This window comes from Macrosteles quadrilineatus, unplaced genomic scaffold, assembly GCF_028750875.1.
Source record: "Macrosteles quadrilineatus isolate MER2022 unplaced genomic scaffold, UCM_ALF_1.0 Scaffold_4__1_contigs__length_99947679, whole genome shotgun sequence".
Classification (NCBI taxonomy): Eukaryota; Metazoa; Arthropoda; class Insecta; order Hemiptera; family Cicadellidae; genus Macrosteles; species Macrosteles quadrilineatus.
In genome coordinates, this window is record NW_026542597.1 from 33225970 (window position 1) to 33243309 (window position 17340).

At 34.3% G+C, this 17340-nt stretch overlaps 1 protein-coding gene across 2 annotated transcripts; it reads left to right on the forward strand.

The window, feature by feature from the left end:
- Window positions 1-1535: 1535 nt before the first annotated feature.
- On the forward strand, window positions 1536-17051 carry LOC128992582 (ubiquitin-conjugating enzyme E2 J2). 2 transcript variants are annotated; one of them, XM_054416230.1, is made up of 6 exons: window positions 1536-1557; window positions 6592-6750; window positions 9113-9238; window positions 10556-10664; window positions 14568-14696; window positions 15494-17051. In XM_054416230.1, exons 2-6 carry the CDS (start codon window positions 6632-6634, stop codon window positions 15731-15733), a joined length of 723 nt encoding a protein of 240 aa, XP_054272205.1. In that variant the 5' UTR covers window positions 1536-1557; window positions 6592-6631; the 3' UTR covers window positions 15734-17051. The 2 variants fall into 2 exon arrangements, with proteins under 2 accessions (XP_054272205.1, XP_054272204.1); XM_054416229.1 differs by lacking the exon at window positions 1536-1557 and adding an exon at window positions 1564-1929.
- Window positions 17052-17340: the final 289 nt, after the last annotated feature.

Here is a 17340-nt window from a genome sequence, read left to right on the forward strand (position 1 = left end):
TGCAAATCTGGAGTGAGACAAAGTAATTAGAGTGAGACAATGTTAACATTGTATAAGTTGTGTATTATTCCAGCTTCAAGAACGAATTATTAATAAACTAGTTTACCTTGTGGTTGCCAGATTCTTGAAATGTGTAGATATCTTGCTCGATGTACATTTCGCTACATGTGTAGCATCGTCAGGAGCACAGTTTGTCACATTAGTCTATTTAACACAAACACTATTTACAAATATTTACATTCTCGGTCGGATGACGATTTACGGTAAAGTCATAGGAATCCAGCGCGCGAACGCGTGCGCGGACCACGGCGCGGACCGGAGCCACTACATGTGTCACTATTTGACTGACAACTGGCTTGAGGAGGTATGTTTGGGGAGGTTCGGTCAGGGGATGGGGGTGAGTTTACGATGTTAGAGCTTTCTCTTCTTGGACTGCGACGTTGCCAAGTCCCTGCGCTGTTGCCACATTGATCTTATAGATGGTTTATAAGTTTGAAAATTATTGAATTGTTGTAATCTTCTTTTTTGTTTAACAGGGTGTCTGCATTTGAACTATGGGTGTGTTTATATATGTGGTAGCTTTCTTGGACTTTCGCTATTGACTTAGAATTTGTGCGTTTGAGGATTGTTAATGATTCTGGAAATGAGATGTGGTGGTTCTGATTACTTTACACCCCCATCCCCTGACCGAACCTCCCCAAACATACCTCCTCAAGCCAGTTGTCAGTCAAAGAGAGTGTTGTATATATGGCCGCCTTTAACTCCAGGCCGCGGCCTTCGAAGTGGCAACGTTGCAAGTACGGTTGTAAAAGCTGTTTTGTTTGGAAGCAGCTAAACGGTATTTGTGTATTTACTAAAGCTTGCGCTGGTTACTGGACTATGAAAATATTGAGTCCGCTTAAAATGTACTTATAAATATTTTCAATTCTTATATGGTTTTGGTTTTAAATTCTGTATGTTTTATTTTCAATATTTTTATAAATTTATGTTCAAAATTTAAATCAATAAAGTGCGAATTAATGAGCTTATGTCACCTGCCTGCCATGTTATCTTATATGGGACGTATGGCACTAATCAACTTATACTTGCGACGTTGCCAATTCTACCAGGGGCCCATTTCATAATAAAGTACAAACTAATATTATTATAAGTAAATCAGCTGATCGCCCAATGCAATCTAATGGAAATTACAAGTTACAAGTTGTAACTTGTAACTTGTAGCTTATTATGAAATGGGCCCCAGGTCGCGGCCTGTAGTTAAAGGTGGCCGCAGGCACACTTTTATAAACGGGCAGACTGGGCATATTCTCAGGGGCGCCGGAGGTTCGGGGCAACCACAACCACAACCACCACCTGCCCACACTAGGAAAAAAGGAGGGGCTTTGTTTTTGGGTTTGCCCAGGGCTCCACTGACAGTTAACGCGGTCCTGGGTGGCCGTGGTTGTATATCGTTGACTGCCTGTAGATAAGATGAGAAAAATATCGTTAAGTGGCCAGTGGTGACTGATGACTGCCGCCGACTGGTGGGTGACTTGACTGGTGGTGAGTGAGAAAAAAGTGAGTTTACTACATTGCAATTTTGTCTATACTACAACATTTCCGCAGTTCTCTTGGAATCTTAGAAGTTTTGTTGGATTAGAGTGTTATCATAATCATTATAACCCATTATTAGGTTTGCTTTAACTTTATTTTGATTGTTAACGCACAACACACTATTGTTTGACATTTTAAATCCATAGAATACACTTAACCTCTCTAATTCCTAAACCGTGAGTAGCCTACGTCTTCCAAGGCCAAACATTAGTTTTTAATAATCATTAGTGTTAACAATTTACGTGTCAGAAAGGTTTGACCAATTAGGTGTGTAAAGGGAGCACCAACATGTAAAACATCAAAAATGATTCATTATCTATTGAAATAATCGCTAAGGTAAGTTTATTTTACACTGACCCAAATTTAGGAAGAATCTAGAAGCATAAATTTTCAAGAAATTACCCGCCTACGGCATATTTTTCAAGGATGAGAATGTTATCTGTTATTTAGTATATAGGCCTAGGCTATGATAGTGCTTTTAACGGATCATCTTCAAATGGTCCAAAGTCGTTTGGTCCACAGTTTATATTGCCGTTCGTTTGGTCCAAAATCGTTTGGTCCAACAGTTAAAAACTCGTTCGTTTGGTCCAAAATTGTTTTATCCAATATCATTTGGTCCAAAGTCGTTTGGTCCACAGTTTATATTGCCGTTCGTTTGGTCCAAAATCGTTTGGTCCAACAGTTAAAAACTCGTTCGTTTGGTCCAAAATCGTTTGGTCCAACAGTTAAAAACACGTTCGTTTGGTCCAAAATCGTTTGGTCCAAAAGTACAGGCCAAACTAGAAGTAAAATGTTGCATTGTAGAGTAAACTTATGAAATATACTGTACGTTTATATTGCCGTTCATTTGGTCCAAAATCGTTTGGTCCAACAGTTGTAAAACAGTTCGTTTGGTCCAAAATCGTTTGGTCCAACACATTAATACGAGTTCGTTTGGTCCAAAGTATAAACTATTGCGTCCCTCACATTGAAGGCGTTCAAATATCCGCCGTCGTATACAATAATAATATTAATACAATTTTTGCTTTAAACATGTTGACTTTCTATGTTTTTAACGTTAAAGATGCCATGTTTTGTTGTATTCAAACCACTAAAGCGTACATAAACAAACTTAAAGCTCAATAGTGTATCATACGGTTGGAAATCTTATAAATTAACAGTTTTTATCACATTTGGCGACCTTCTAATATACAGAGTGTTCAGTGGACCAACGTGTTTTAAATGTTTATCATACACCTTAATTTGTATTGTTGTACCGGTACCTATTTACAATGGAGTGTTTACTATTGATCATGGTTGTCTATAATTTCATAATCAAAAGGTTAAAATAAAACATGAAAATTACATTAATTAGCCTACTCATATTTTCTGGACGTCCACAATTTCCTGGTAAAAATTTTGTCTTACAGAATTATATATAAGGATCTTATTTTCTTATTTTAAAATTGATGTTCTTCTGTATAATGTCATGTTTAGCAATATAACGTTCCATTACGAACAGTTATATAATCTTAATATTACAGTAACTCTTTCAATCATTTCTTATTGCATTATGTTATATCTATTGTACTGGTTGGTGTCTGCCTTTTTGACTACTTTTGCCGATATTTTGTCTTATTATTCTAGACTGACAGATCATCACGAGATTATTGTTATACATGTGTATTTAATCATTGGACAATTTCCCATTATGTAATACGATACAGAATAATAAAAGTGCAGAAGGCTTTTACAGTCTATGAAAATGAATGTTAAATAGGCTACTTTTATTTATCATAGACATATCATTAAGGTACATCAATTATAGGTCTACTCTTTGTGATATGCATAATTGTCTAAGACAAACATTCAGGCACGTTGCCCATATATTTTTTTTAAATCATAGTGGTTTTCAGTTACTGGATTAAATTTTTAATAATTTTATGAATAAATGCATAATAAGTTATAGAAAGTTATTAATCCTAAATTACAGTTTATTACAGACTTTTAAAGAGTTTACTTTGATGTATTAATTCAGCTTAGTGAAAGAATACACAATAGAGCCAATGAATGTTATTCAACTAAAGAAGTGTTGTACATGTTTACTGGCTCTACTCAGCAACAAAAATCATTGATCTCTCTAAGTTACTTACCCAGATGGTGACATAAAACAGGCCCAAACTCCATACTATAAACAGTTTCTCAGGCCAGAGTCAATTTAAAGCGCTTGAATTGTGGCATTTATTAATTCGGCTTATATTTCTCGTAACCAACAGATTGTTCATCTGCAGAAGAAGTTCAGTGTGCTCTTATCGTGTCTAATGACATCCAAACACAGAAACCTTAAATTACAGTAGTACCTATATCTTGACAGATGTTTTGCAGTAGCATGTTACCTTTTGTACGATATTACGGACCGTGGCCCACTTGATTGGCCTTAAGTGGGATTTTTTTTAATAACACTACACCTTAACTGTAAAACAAATTTCACAAAGAGTGATCACCATTTTTTTACCATTTACTGTCATGACAGAAAGGTCATCCTCTTAAAGAAGAATTGAGCGTATCAATGATTAGCATTACACATAGTATAAATAAGTCAACCCTGAATATGTCTTTACATTTTTTTCAAATGCTGAATTTGTGACACAAAAGCTGAATGTTTACAGCTGTTATGTTAAGCAAATTATTTTATGCCAAAAGCTAGTTTAGAATCTTAGCGTCGGCTGCTAGACTTTTTAAAAATTAAAACTTAATTTCTAAAAAACTGGGACCCTAAACTAAAATTATGGCTTCGACATTCCCTAGTTCTCAAAATTATCTTTCTTGCAACACAAAAATCATGAAAATCCGTCGAGTGGTTGATTCAGAATCGTGAAATAAAAAAACACTGTTTCGTTTTAATATTATAGATTAAATAAACCATCTGTTTAACATTAAATGCAAACTCAAAGCAAAGTCAATGTTTATCCACAAATCTAGGGAATTAAAACGCGTTGTTTTAAGATTGACTGGGGATAAAAAGTAAACATTACACAAACACATTATAGGCTATATAAATAAATATATGTATATGTACGTGTATATAAATGCAAACATATCAATTATTTAGAAACGTAACACAAAACAACAAATAGGCCTCGGAAGGCAGGCGGTTGGGTTGACGACGTGACGGCGATTATTTGAACGCCTTCTATGTGAGGGACGCAATAGTTCATACTTTTGGACCAAACGAACTCGTATTAGAGTTTTGGATAAAACGACCCGATCGAATGGTCCACAGTGAAACGTACAGTCTATTTCATAAGTTTACTCCACAATACACAATTGTAATTCTGGTTTTGCCTGTACTTTTGGACCAAACGATTTTGGACCAAACGAACTGTTTTACAACTTGTGGACCAAACGATTTTGGACCAAACGAACTGTTTAACAACTTGTGGACCAAACGATTTTGGACCAAACGAACTGTTTTACAACTTGTGGACCAAACGATTTTGGACCAAATGAAATACTCCCTAACTGGATGATAAAACGATTTTGGACCAAACGAACTGTTTTACAAGTGTTGGACCAAACGATTTTGGACCAAACGAACTGTTTTACAACTTGTGGACCAAACGATTTTGGACCAAATGAAATACTCCCCTTTTAACTTGGCTAAATGGACTTAAATCAATGCCGTTTTGGGGTAGGCCTACAGTTTCTTAACTGGGCTATGCTAATGTTGATTGAAACAATCAAATTGAAAATATTGATTAGCCTAATAATCGATATTTTTAAATATATCTATTAATATAATAAAACTATCATAACCTAACATAACCAACCAAACTTGCTGATGGTGAAAAAATCGCATGAAGGTTTACTAATCGAATCAATAGTTTCAATCAATAAGTTATTAGCATAGCCCAGTTAAGATCAAACTGTACCCGAAAGCCTGACTCCCATGTAAGTTAATAGATAGACTTTCAAATCAGCAACTTACCAAAATACCAAATGCAAATATGAAATTTTTGATATGTAGGTAGCTTATTGATTACAGTAGGCTATTTCATTCAATATAAGTTAGGGACCGGTAGGCTATATCAAGTTTGGTTAGTTAGGTTAACATAACCTTACTAACCTAATGAATTAATCGATATATGTTATATCAATATACTGTTTCCAACTTATCGAAAATTTGATTTGATTATTTCATTCGCTTTTTGGAGTCCTGCTTATGAAAGTCTTGTCGACGATATCTCAAAACAAATGAAGTCACCCAAAACATAACTAGCCTAGCCTAAGTTACCTACCTAAAGGCCCTGTATGTTATCACAGAGAAAACTCGCTAATGATGTGATGAACATGTGCTTCCAGCTGTGGTATGTTTTGCAGGGAATTTACTAAAACTTATAGGCATACTTGTGACAAGCACAGAGCACTGTATGGAAATTCCTATCGCACAGGGTACAGGGTCTTTCCTCCACTGTGAGCATTGTAGTAGCCTATTTGAGAGCGAGGTGGACAGTGTTGGGCTTTGCTCTAGAGACCAGCGACTACCGTAGTGCTATAGACACCACTTAGGCCTAGTGTACCATTGAGTGTTTCCTCTTTAGGTACCTTACTTCTCTGTGATTAAAGTAAAATAAAGCCATATAACTTAGCCTAATTTAAGTAGGCTAGGCCTTTTAAGATCCAACCCTAATTTTTAGTTAATGGTCAAGAATAACTTGTACTTAATTGTTGAGCCTAACTTACTACCTACTTGTTGAGTTACTTTCAGGTAAGTTTTTCAACAATGTAGCCTACGTAAATTAACTTACTGTACCGGTAACTGTTTTCTTAATTATGTGTTCACAATCGTTAACTCTTAACTAACTAACTTATGTAGTGAGATTTGTCACTTGAACTTAACCCTTAGAGTGCCAGGCGAGAAATAAAAGTAACGCTAAAAGTATAAACACATTCTGTTTATTTCTAGTGGTGCCTAGATGTTATTCACCAAAATCTACAAATTAGATTGTTGTTTTTTAGATTCCATTGATTCTACAAGGCTGTAAAACAATTTGAGAGGATGCCAAATAATAAACACAACAGTGCTACTTCCCGCCTGAAGCAGGATTACATGCGGCTCAAACGAGACCCTGTGCCGTATGTGGTTGCTGAGCCCCTACCTAACAACATCTTGGAATGGTCAGTAAACACTGTGATCTTGATATTGTTGACGTTACTTCTGGGGTGGGAATTCCCGTCCTTAGGTACTGATGCCGGTTTTTTCCAACCCTTACCTAGTTTTCAGGCCCAAACGCTCACAGTCACACAGTAAATAGTTTTTTTACATTCAATAGTACATACAAAATAAATATTTCTATAAAAAAAATATTTACAACCCCCCACCGCCATTAGGCCTATATAAAGATTATAATATTCATAAGGAATATATTTTTTATGGAAATATAATCAATACTGTCGGTATATCTTAAAGATTAATATTACGAAAGAGAACTAATTTAACACTCTGCACAATATAGTTGACACAATCAGGAAGCACCGATAAAGTTTGGAACGGCCGACATGGACACGAAGCTTGCCAAAAGTTGAAGCAACACTTGTAGACAAAACACGGCAATCAAACACAATGTTCCCCGTGCGAGGCTAAGCTCACACTGAACCAAGGTTGTTGTTATGGGAGGAGAAGGACACAGGGCCGTATTTCCCACGGGGCCTATGGGCGCAAGCTGCAAGAGGGCGCACGGCCGAGAGGAAAAATATTTTTTAAAATATAAAATTAAATAAATAGCCGTAGCTTAACATATTTTGCTGATAAAAAAAGTTCTTGCCAATAAAGCATTATAATTTTGAAAAACATTGGAAGAAATAACTGTTAGAAAATATAAACTATTTTTCAATGTTACGCATCAATTTCGTTACAACATTGTTAAAGAACATTAGTTATACGGGAGTAGGCTGTAGGGATGTTGTCGAGTGCTCGAGCGGTATGCATCATATTGCCACTGTACTCTTTGCACTGCCACTATGCTGGCTCGGCGCTACTGATCGGAGTGATTATGGGCCTGCGCCTATGCTTGTCAGACACCGTTACCACCCTCACCTCACAAAAAGAAAATTTATTAACTAATCTTTTGATAAGTTTACAACAAACTGCAGGGTCAAGTTAAAATATATAATACGTTTTGTTGAATATTAAAAATATGATAAGTTTATCTTTAAAATTCAATATTGAAAAATATTTATCTGAGTTTGCTACAGGTTTAAAAAAAAATTAATCCCCTCCAAAGCACCAATAATGGTGTCATTTCCTACTCAGCTCAGACCTGAGGATAATTATGGTTGGCCGGACTATAGCTTTGTTTTGCTTTGCAAATATAATCTGGATGCAGTACCACCATAGATTAACCATAAACTCAAGTCAACTTCGTATCATATTGTCAAGTCTAAATATTGTTTTTCATGTCTAGTTCATATGTTGGTGAAACTGGAAGTTAGTTTTAACGTAATTTTGTTTCTATTATTTTAGGGATAGTGAAAGTCCTATGTTGTGTGTTTTAATTTCTGTAATATAACCTGGAGGCGACCTATTGTTTATGATTAGATTGCTTTATTTGGACAAACTAGGTTTTAAATAACTTAAATAAAAAGAATTGTTTTCAGCTAATCCCTAAGTATAACAAATCTACTAAAGGAGTATGTTTAATCTATGGTATCACGTACTGTTATGGAGTTCATGCACTCTAGGCACGAGCCTAGGATTGTTTTTCACATTACTTCAGGCTAGACCTAGGGGTTGCGGCATTATCACTTAGATAAAATCCATTGGTGACTTGGCGGGGATCTAATCCGAGACCTCAGGGACTGAAGTCCTGCGCTCTAACCACTACGCCAGCTCACTCCCACGAACATAGGCCTATAGGCATGATATAGTTTTTAATAACGGTTTCTAGGAAAGAAACTGTGACTGTACTAGGGGGCAGAAGAAGTATTTGGGCCTAGGGGCACCAAAATTCTAAATCCAGCCCTGGGAGGACATTTCCTGCCCCGCACACTCAGCGTGTTGAATCTATCAAATTTTCACTGTCTATATTGATGATTGTTACAGACAGTACTTAAACTGAGTAACATCAGCTGTTTTTTTAACCGTGATGATTTGTTAAAAGCCCAATGATCTCAATGAGCTGGATTCAGTTTAAAAAGTAGGCCTACCAACATTCTTCAGCATTGAATCATTCTCCATGCTACAGTGCTTTAGTTTCATCAGGCCTTCGTACAAAATTAATTTTAGGCTAAATAAAGAATGTCACATTCACAATTTGAGTTTATAGAATAATCTACTTTTTTGCAATTTGATGAGCGCATGATACAACTTTTAAGATTGATACTAAAATTTAGTTCTTAGCTTTAAACATTTTACTTGGGGTTTTCTCCCACCAAATCTTGAAAGTATGTTTCGAATCAAGATGACAGAGATTTTGTATAGTATCTAGTTTTGTTTATATGGTTGTTTTTTCCAATACTGAACTTTTAACTTTTTTTGCAGGCATTACGTGGTATTAGGACCAGAAAACACCCCTTATGAGGGTGGATTCTATCATGGAAAACTGGTTTTTCCAAGGGAGTTCCCATTCAAGCCACCTTCCATTTATATGATAACTCCTAATGGAAGGTAAAAGAACCATTAACTTTGATATGTCATAGTTATCATTTAGACCTAATCAATTATTTGATCCAAAGAGTTTGACAAAAACAGAAAGAGTAATCTGGATAGATATTGGATACATGTTTGTAAAGTACAGATAAAAAAAAAACTACATGCTTCAAACTACATTATTAGTGTACTAAATAACAGCTTTTAAGCCTACACCACAGATAACAATTGATAAAAACCAGTAGGCAAACCTCCCTATAACCGTTATGAGTACAACCATTGACTAGGCCTATTGCATGCTGAAGCAAACTTATATGGATTAGCTGTTGCCAATTTTTTATAAAAAAACCAAATTGTGTTAGCCAGTCACAAAATGTGCTCTAGTGCCTAAAGTTATATTTTCTACCTTATTTTTTCTTGCTTACCAAATTGATGGGTCAAAAGTTGCTATAGCAGCTCACAAAATGTCATTCCATTAGTTTGTCCCGGTAAAAATGGTCATGTATTCGACCGAAATTAGGAATTTAGATCAGCACAATCTGTCTTGGCTCACATCAACTACGGTGATTTTGATAAAAAACTGGTGACAACTTAAACATGGAGATAGAAAATTGTATCAATAGTCAAGGGCATAACTGACGCCTCAGAATATTCTCATCCATTTTTGGGGGTTTTGAAGTTAAATATAATGTGTTCAATTTTATGTATTGTAAAATGTTGTCCTACTGTAATTATTTTATTTGACTCACTGTGGTCAAGTACTTTGTTACTAATTAGTGTAAATATAAATTTGTTCACTGCCAAAAAAATCAGTTATCAATTATTTGAGATGGAGACGCAACCTACAGAGGGAAAGATGAATGTAGAATGAATGCTGTGCCTAACAATCCACATTAACCACTCGGCTACCCAGCCAGTCATGCAATTATGTGTGTGAATTATAAAACCCAATGTGGTTGGTAATCGTCTCTAGGGAATCACTGTTTTATGATAAATTCTACGTAAAATGTGGCTTCTACTTTTAAAAATTAAACTGGCCAATTTTAGCTGATAAATGGGTACCGACAATAACAAATTACTTATTTTTCTAACCGATTCATCTCAACCTGTGATTGCTTAGCTAAGAATATCTACGAAAAACATGTATAATAGATATTTAGATGTGTTTTAGTATAGTATTCTATTGATGAAAATGTAGTATTCACAATGAGAATTTACATACATAACCTCTTAGCAATTTGCTGCCTGCATACTCTGTAAACAAATATTCATGCTTGATATAAAGTAATAAGTTAGGCCTACTTTGTTATAACCTAACTTGGTTGCTTTTTTTAGATTCAAAACCAATACGAGACTGTGTTTATCTATAAGTGACTTCCATCCTGACACGTGGAATCCCGCTTGGAGTGTGTCGACAATTTTAACGGGACTGCTCAGTTTCATGGTATGTTTGTAATCCTTGGCTTCATGTATGAATCATAGCCTACACCTAGAAATTCAATTTTTTTGTATGGTGTGATCATTGGTAAATTCCTTGCTAATCATATTTAAATTGGAATAATTTATGTGACCAATTAATTTATTGTTACAGTGCTTGTAGAAAATTTTTAAAATCCCTGCTTCTCTAGTGTTCTAAGTAATGACATTTTCAGTCAAAACTAGAAATTTCGAATCACAAAACCAAAACCAAAACTTTAAAAAACTGAATACCAAATCTCGAATTTTGAAACCTAAACGCGAAATTTTTTACTTAGCTGGTTACAAAGGTCAAGGTTACAAAAGATGCAGGTACCTAATAAGAAAATGTTAATTATGTAATAAAAACTGAAAGAGATTGACTCCGGACCATGACATAACATAAATATTGTGACTGATAGGCTAATCTTAGTTAAAACCCAATATATAATTTTACCCACAAGATATTTTTTATAAACAACCAACAATCTATATTATTATCTATATATTAATAAGCAAGCATGTTTCTTTAAAACCTTTTTTCTCAGTTCGTGTGCATCGCAGGGAACATCTACGGATACTGTTAGAAAAATATTTTCCTGTAGATGAGCAGAATCTCTTTAAAAATTAAAATAGGCTAAAATATAAGCACAAAAAATTTATTTGAAATTTAAAAAAATTTGCATGTGCTTTATGGGTTACCATGCTGGTGACGAAATAACAACAAAATATAAACAGAAAATCAAAACAAATGGAATAAATTAGAATCACATGTTTAATTTACAGCGTTTGGTGAAAATAGAGAAGCCTGTACCTTTACATTACATCCCCATGTTAAAGTTGTCACCAGTTTTTTCTTTAAATTCGTCGTAGTTGATGTGGGCCACCAACAGATTGCACTGATCTAAATTACTAATTCCTCTCGAATACACGAAGATTTTTACCAAGTCAAACTTATGGAATGGCTTATTAAGAGCTATAGCAAATAACAGTTATGACCCATCAACTTTGTCAGCAACAAAAAATATTATAGAAAATATATTTTTAGACACACATACCGTGACTGTTTCACACAACTATATGTTTTTAATAAAAAATGGTGACAACTGGTACATATACATGGAATGTCTATTTCAGTATCCAATATTCAATGCGGGTACATTATATATATATTTGGTCGAGTTTTCGACCACTGGACGACCACTAGTACTTATTTAATACGCAAGCAGGTTTTTTGTGACAATTACTCCTCCGAAACTAATGAACCGGTTGACATGTTTTTTGTGTTATTGGAAAGAGCGTAACGGAAAGTTGTGCAGGAAACATTTTTTTTTTTTTAGGGAATTAATTAGAGAGTGAGGCCCTGGGGCCCTTTAAAGTTTCATATTTCTCCATGATAAGATTAATATGGGGAAAAAACATTGTTATGAGACTCCAGCTGTTGTCAGAAATTAAAAGTGAGAAGAAGAACATATGTTAATTGTAATCAGTCAAAAAGTTTGCTAATTTAACAGTTTGCTACAAACATTTACTGACTTGGTTGAAGTGAAATACGGTATTTACTATTTGAATTTGGGTTGGCGTAAATATTACAATTTGGAGAAAAGCGAGATAGCCTGGATATACTAAAAAGAAAACTGAATTAACACTGTGCTGCATTTCTTATTAATCATTGAGAGAGCCGATTTGCAAACTATGGAAACATAGAAAAGTCATAGAACACCACCAAGGAGAAGAAATAGAAAGGTTTTTTTTAGAATTTATGATCGTTTTTATGGAAAACCTAATGCGGCTATGAGTAAGGCTATTTGTAGAAAACACTAAAAAACATGATCAGCTTTTGAAAAATATTAAGATATTTACAAGAAATGTTGATTATATCGATATGTTATGTACACCTTAAATATTTCCATAATCTTTTAAGTCATCAGAAATTATGACTGTTATTTGTTTTAAAATATCACCTGTAATACTTAGCAATTGCTCGAATTCAAGCAACAAGTACACTAGTAAAATAAATTAAACTCCTTACACCAACATAGCCTAAACATGAATATTAGATTAATTAGAACATTTAGTGGTAAATATTTATTTATTTTTAGTAAATATTGGTATGAAACTGAATGGCACGTCGTTCCAGTTAGCCTATAGTATTTAAGATGAATGAATCAATCAATCAATCAAATCACTTTATTTGTCCTTGTACATGTCATTACAAGAAATGGCGTCAAATATAAAACTAAAAAACAATACAATTATAAATAAAAAAAAAAAAAAAAAAAAAACTAGTACCACTACTGCTTCATAATTTTGTTGTATTCATAAAATTCCTCTATTGAGTAAATGAGTTTGTTGATCAAATATAGGTTTCAATTTACATTTTAGTTTGTTATTATTTTTTTCTGATCTTAGTTCATTCGGAAGTGCTTTAAAGAATTTATTGCCAATGTATGTCGTCTTTTTTTTTTTAAATTCCAATCTATGTTTTTAAAAATGTTTTTCGGTCTGTCTTCTTGTATTATATTGATGACCTATTGGTTGTACATAAGTTTTTGTTATAAAAAATAAGATACATTCAAAAATATACAGACCATACACAGTTAAAATTTTAAGATTTTTGAAGTGTTCTCTTGCGGAGTCATCATCTTCAAGTTTGAGCATACATCTAATTGCTTTTTTCTGTAGGTTTAGAATTGTATTCAGATTATTTATTGTTGTTGCACCATACAAGCCAATTCCATAAGAAATATTAAAGTGAATCAGAGCAAAATATATTTGTTTTAGTACAGGCAATGAGCATAGGCTGGCCATACGCCTTAAGGCGAATAAACCGGAGTTAATTTTTCTCGATATATGTTCGACATGTTTGTCACAGCATAAGTTTTCATCAATATATAGACCTAAAAATTTAGCCTCATCCACTTGTTTAATAATTTCCTCTTCAATCATTATATTTGGAGATATTTTTTTACGATTTTGCTTTGTGGAAAATGTAATAAATTTAGTTTTATTTGGATTTAACAAAAGACTATTATTATTGAAGTATTGCTTTATATTAGCTAGTTCTATAAAACTTAAATATTCAATTTCATTTTGGTTCTTTGCTGAGATTTTTAATTTTGCGTCGTCTGCATATAAACATAAATTACTATGGGGAACAGTCTGTAGCACTTCAGGAAGTCCGGTTATGTAACATAAGAACAGCAAAGGACCCAGAATCGATCCCTGTGGGACGCCACATGAGACCAAACATAAGTCCGATGCTGCGCCCGTGATCCTATTTGAAATGGTTTGGTTAATTTCAACATACTGATATCGGTCGGAAAGGTATGACTTAAACCAATTGTATGCAACTCCCTTGACACCAAAGTTCAATAATTTATCAAGTAATAGATGATGATTTACGCTTTCAAAAGCTTTTGTTGAATCCATAAATATGCCCACTACGTTCTCCCCTTTATCTATGGACTCTATGATGGATTCAATAAAAGAAACGGCTGCAGTGAAAACCGATTTTCTGGGCCGAAAACCGTTGCCTTTTGAAGTTCAGAATACAATTAATTTACTTGTTTCATTACTGTTAAAGGTGATCTGTTTGCTCTGTTGCTACCAGCTTGTGTAGAAATAACGTTGAAAACAATAATAATGACACAAAAACATTTTCAAAAATAAAGCTGCCAGAATCTTAAGCTTTGAAACTTTTAAATCTCGAAACTCGGTGATCAGTTCTCGAAACAGTTAAAACCAAACTTTTCCAAAGTTTTGATGGTTTTGAGATTTGAGATTCGGCTTTGACACATCACTACTGTAGTTCTAAGCGTTTGAACTGAATGATGAATATGATTATAATTTTTTAAGTATTCTGTGATTCAATATTCCTTTTTTGTTACAGACGGAAAAAAGTCCAACATTAGGCAGTATTGAAGCGAGTGATTACGAAAGGAAAAATCTTGCGATACAAAGCTTGAGTCATAACCTCAACAATCAGCAGTTTTGTGATTTGTTCCCTGATCTAGTAGAAGTGAGTCAAGCTTATCTCAAACATATATTGTTATCTGCTAGGTTTGTTGTTTGGTTGTGATTGCAATCAAGGTTTGTTTTAACAAGTTTGCAAGAGTACGTGTTATTTGATAAGCTATGCAAGGTTAGATTGGTTTGAAATTTTGCTGGATCAAAGTTGTTATACAAATTAATAAAATAATGACTTCTGAACTAATTACTAGGCTATAGTAAGCTAATTTTACTAGTGCTCTAGTGGCAAGTCCCTTGCCACACTTTCAAACCACTATTCTATGTCAACTATACTCTAATTTTCTTCAATTACTTTTGCCAAGCTGAGACTTGATTTTATTAATAATTAAACAAATAAGCAAAACTCACCACTAGGGGACATGGTGGGAGTCGAGGTTTTGGATGGGGGAGATTTACAGGGTGGGCAATAATTATCACCTGGGAAAAGGGTAATTTGCCGGGGAAAAGAGTAGGCCTAATTCATCGGAATACAGGATAATTTTTTTCTGGAAATAGGCCTTTTCTCCTTACAAAGGGAAATTTGATCAATTCCAATTGTCACCCTCAATACTGTGACACCCCTATGTATGTCGGATGTTTCTGAATGGGCTTTGCATATATTGTGTTGTTTTTTATGTAGGCCTAGTTCATTTCAACCGGCCGCTTTCTGTCTTTCAGGTAGCTTTTGAACCATCCTGCTTCCTTTCCCCTAACCCCCAGGGCTTCTATTAGGCCTACTTTAGCACTTACTACTTACTATAACAACTGCATTTTACACATAGTTGAATAAATCAACTGTTTTTCCAGACAATGAGAGAAAAGCTGAACAAACGCCTCCAGGCTGAGCGAAACAACATGATCAATGACGCCAATGAAAACCACTGTCCTGGCTACGACCCCACGAACCCTGCACATGGAAACGTGGGGGTCAACGACCAAAACCAAAACCCGCTACAGAGCGTGGTGGCAAACATTTTTGTATTCATTGGATTTGCAGCGTTTGCGTACACCGTCAAGTACGTTCTGAGCAGTACCAGTTTAGAGTAGACCAAAGATTTACTCAAGCTTTAACGTCATCTTCCTTGATTCTGGAAATAGTTTGAAATTGAGAAACATTCGTCCGAAAAACGATTGTTTATAAAGTTATCTCTATAACGTTATTCGATGAGTGTATGTGTTAAAAATTATTACTGTGCGATTCAAAAATATTTTAAAGTATTGTTTATTGACTGATGCCAAATACAAATATTTAAATATTAATATAGAGATGTCTACTTTTTCAAACAGTATTTCACTGGTCAATATAGATTTGGAATAACATTAGTCTTACTGCGGTGTATAGTGTGGAATACATTTTTACATCATGTTTAATCATGTTTCTTTGTTCATTGATTTTACGTACATATTACTTCTGGGTACTAAAAGAATAACAATCAACTATTGACGTAGCCAGATATCTGCAATATGGACTAATAGGTCAAAATTACCTGTATCGGTTCCAAATTGTAACATTCAATGTGCTACATGTTTTGGCGGGCTGCCATTTTCAAACATTTAATCCGCTTGAATAGCTTCATTGATGGTTTAAACACACAAGATTTAACACACGACATTCAACATTGCCCGTACAAGAGCCGCGTTTGTGAATTGAGTTGGTTCCCGCTGGTGTATCGGCAATTTTGCTTACTTTTGATAGGCCTATCAAACAAAGTATTTATTTAATATGTCGTATGTTTAAACCATCAACAAAAGTAATTCAAGAGGATTTCATGTTTATTTCTGGACTAAAGTGTTTGAAAATTTAGGGTAGCACTTTGAATGTTTGGACAATAACAATAACATTTGGAATTATGAAAGTAATGTAAAACCAATTAGTCAACTGCTATCCAATTTATAACCCATCTGAAAGCACAAAGGCATTTAGGCCTACCAAGTATTATACGAATCTCTGTCTTTCTTCTGTTCCGAAGCCGTTGTGTGAAAGGTGTATATAACTGTTGTGTGGGATATATTATTTTTGTATTGATATATAGTAGGGTCTTTAAACTTGAACAAAGCTGTAAATTGTATCATGTACAGAGTTATACCTTTTAATTGACGCCTTACCTATCGCTTTACTTATTTTGCTTGTTAAATATTTTATTTTATCTTAAAAATTTCAAACGTAAACCCAAGCACTTTTTGCAGATAAGTTTGTTTTCTGTGATTTTATCATTTGGCAACGATGCTATTGTGATGTGAGAGCGCAATGCCACTTCATGTGTTACGATTTATAGAAAAATGTATATTAATGTTATGCAATTATGAGTTATGGAAATATTTGTACTGTAAATAGTTTGTTTAAAAAATAAACTTACAAAAACTATACGTTTTTCATTTCAAAATTGTTGCTATGATCTTTTGGTTACTGCTTAGGAGTGTTGGGCATGTCAAATTTTCAAACCCATCTAAGATGTCCATCGTCAAGACAAGCCTAGTAAACTTCAATTGCAATAATTTTCAATGTATTAATATCAGTAATTTATTAAAATTGAATCTTGTCTCTTACTTGCAATGTTAAATTGTAGTTATGCAACTCTCCGGAGTTTTTTTCTCTTTGGAGGGTTCAAAAAAGTTAATTCTTGCAACCTCTATGTGGTTAGCTCGTTAGCTGT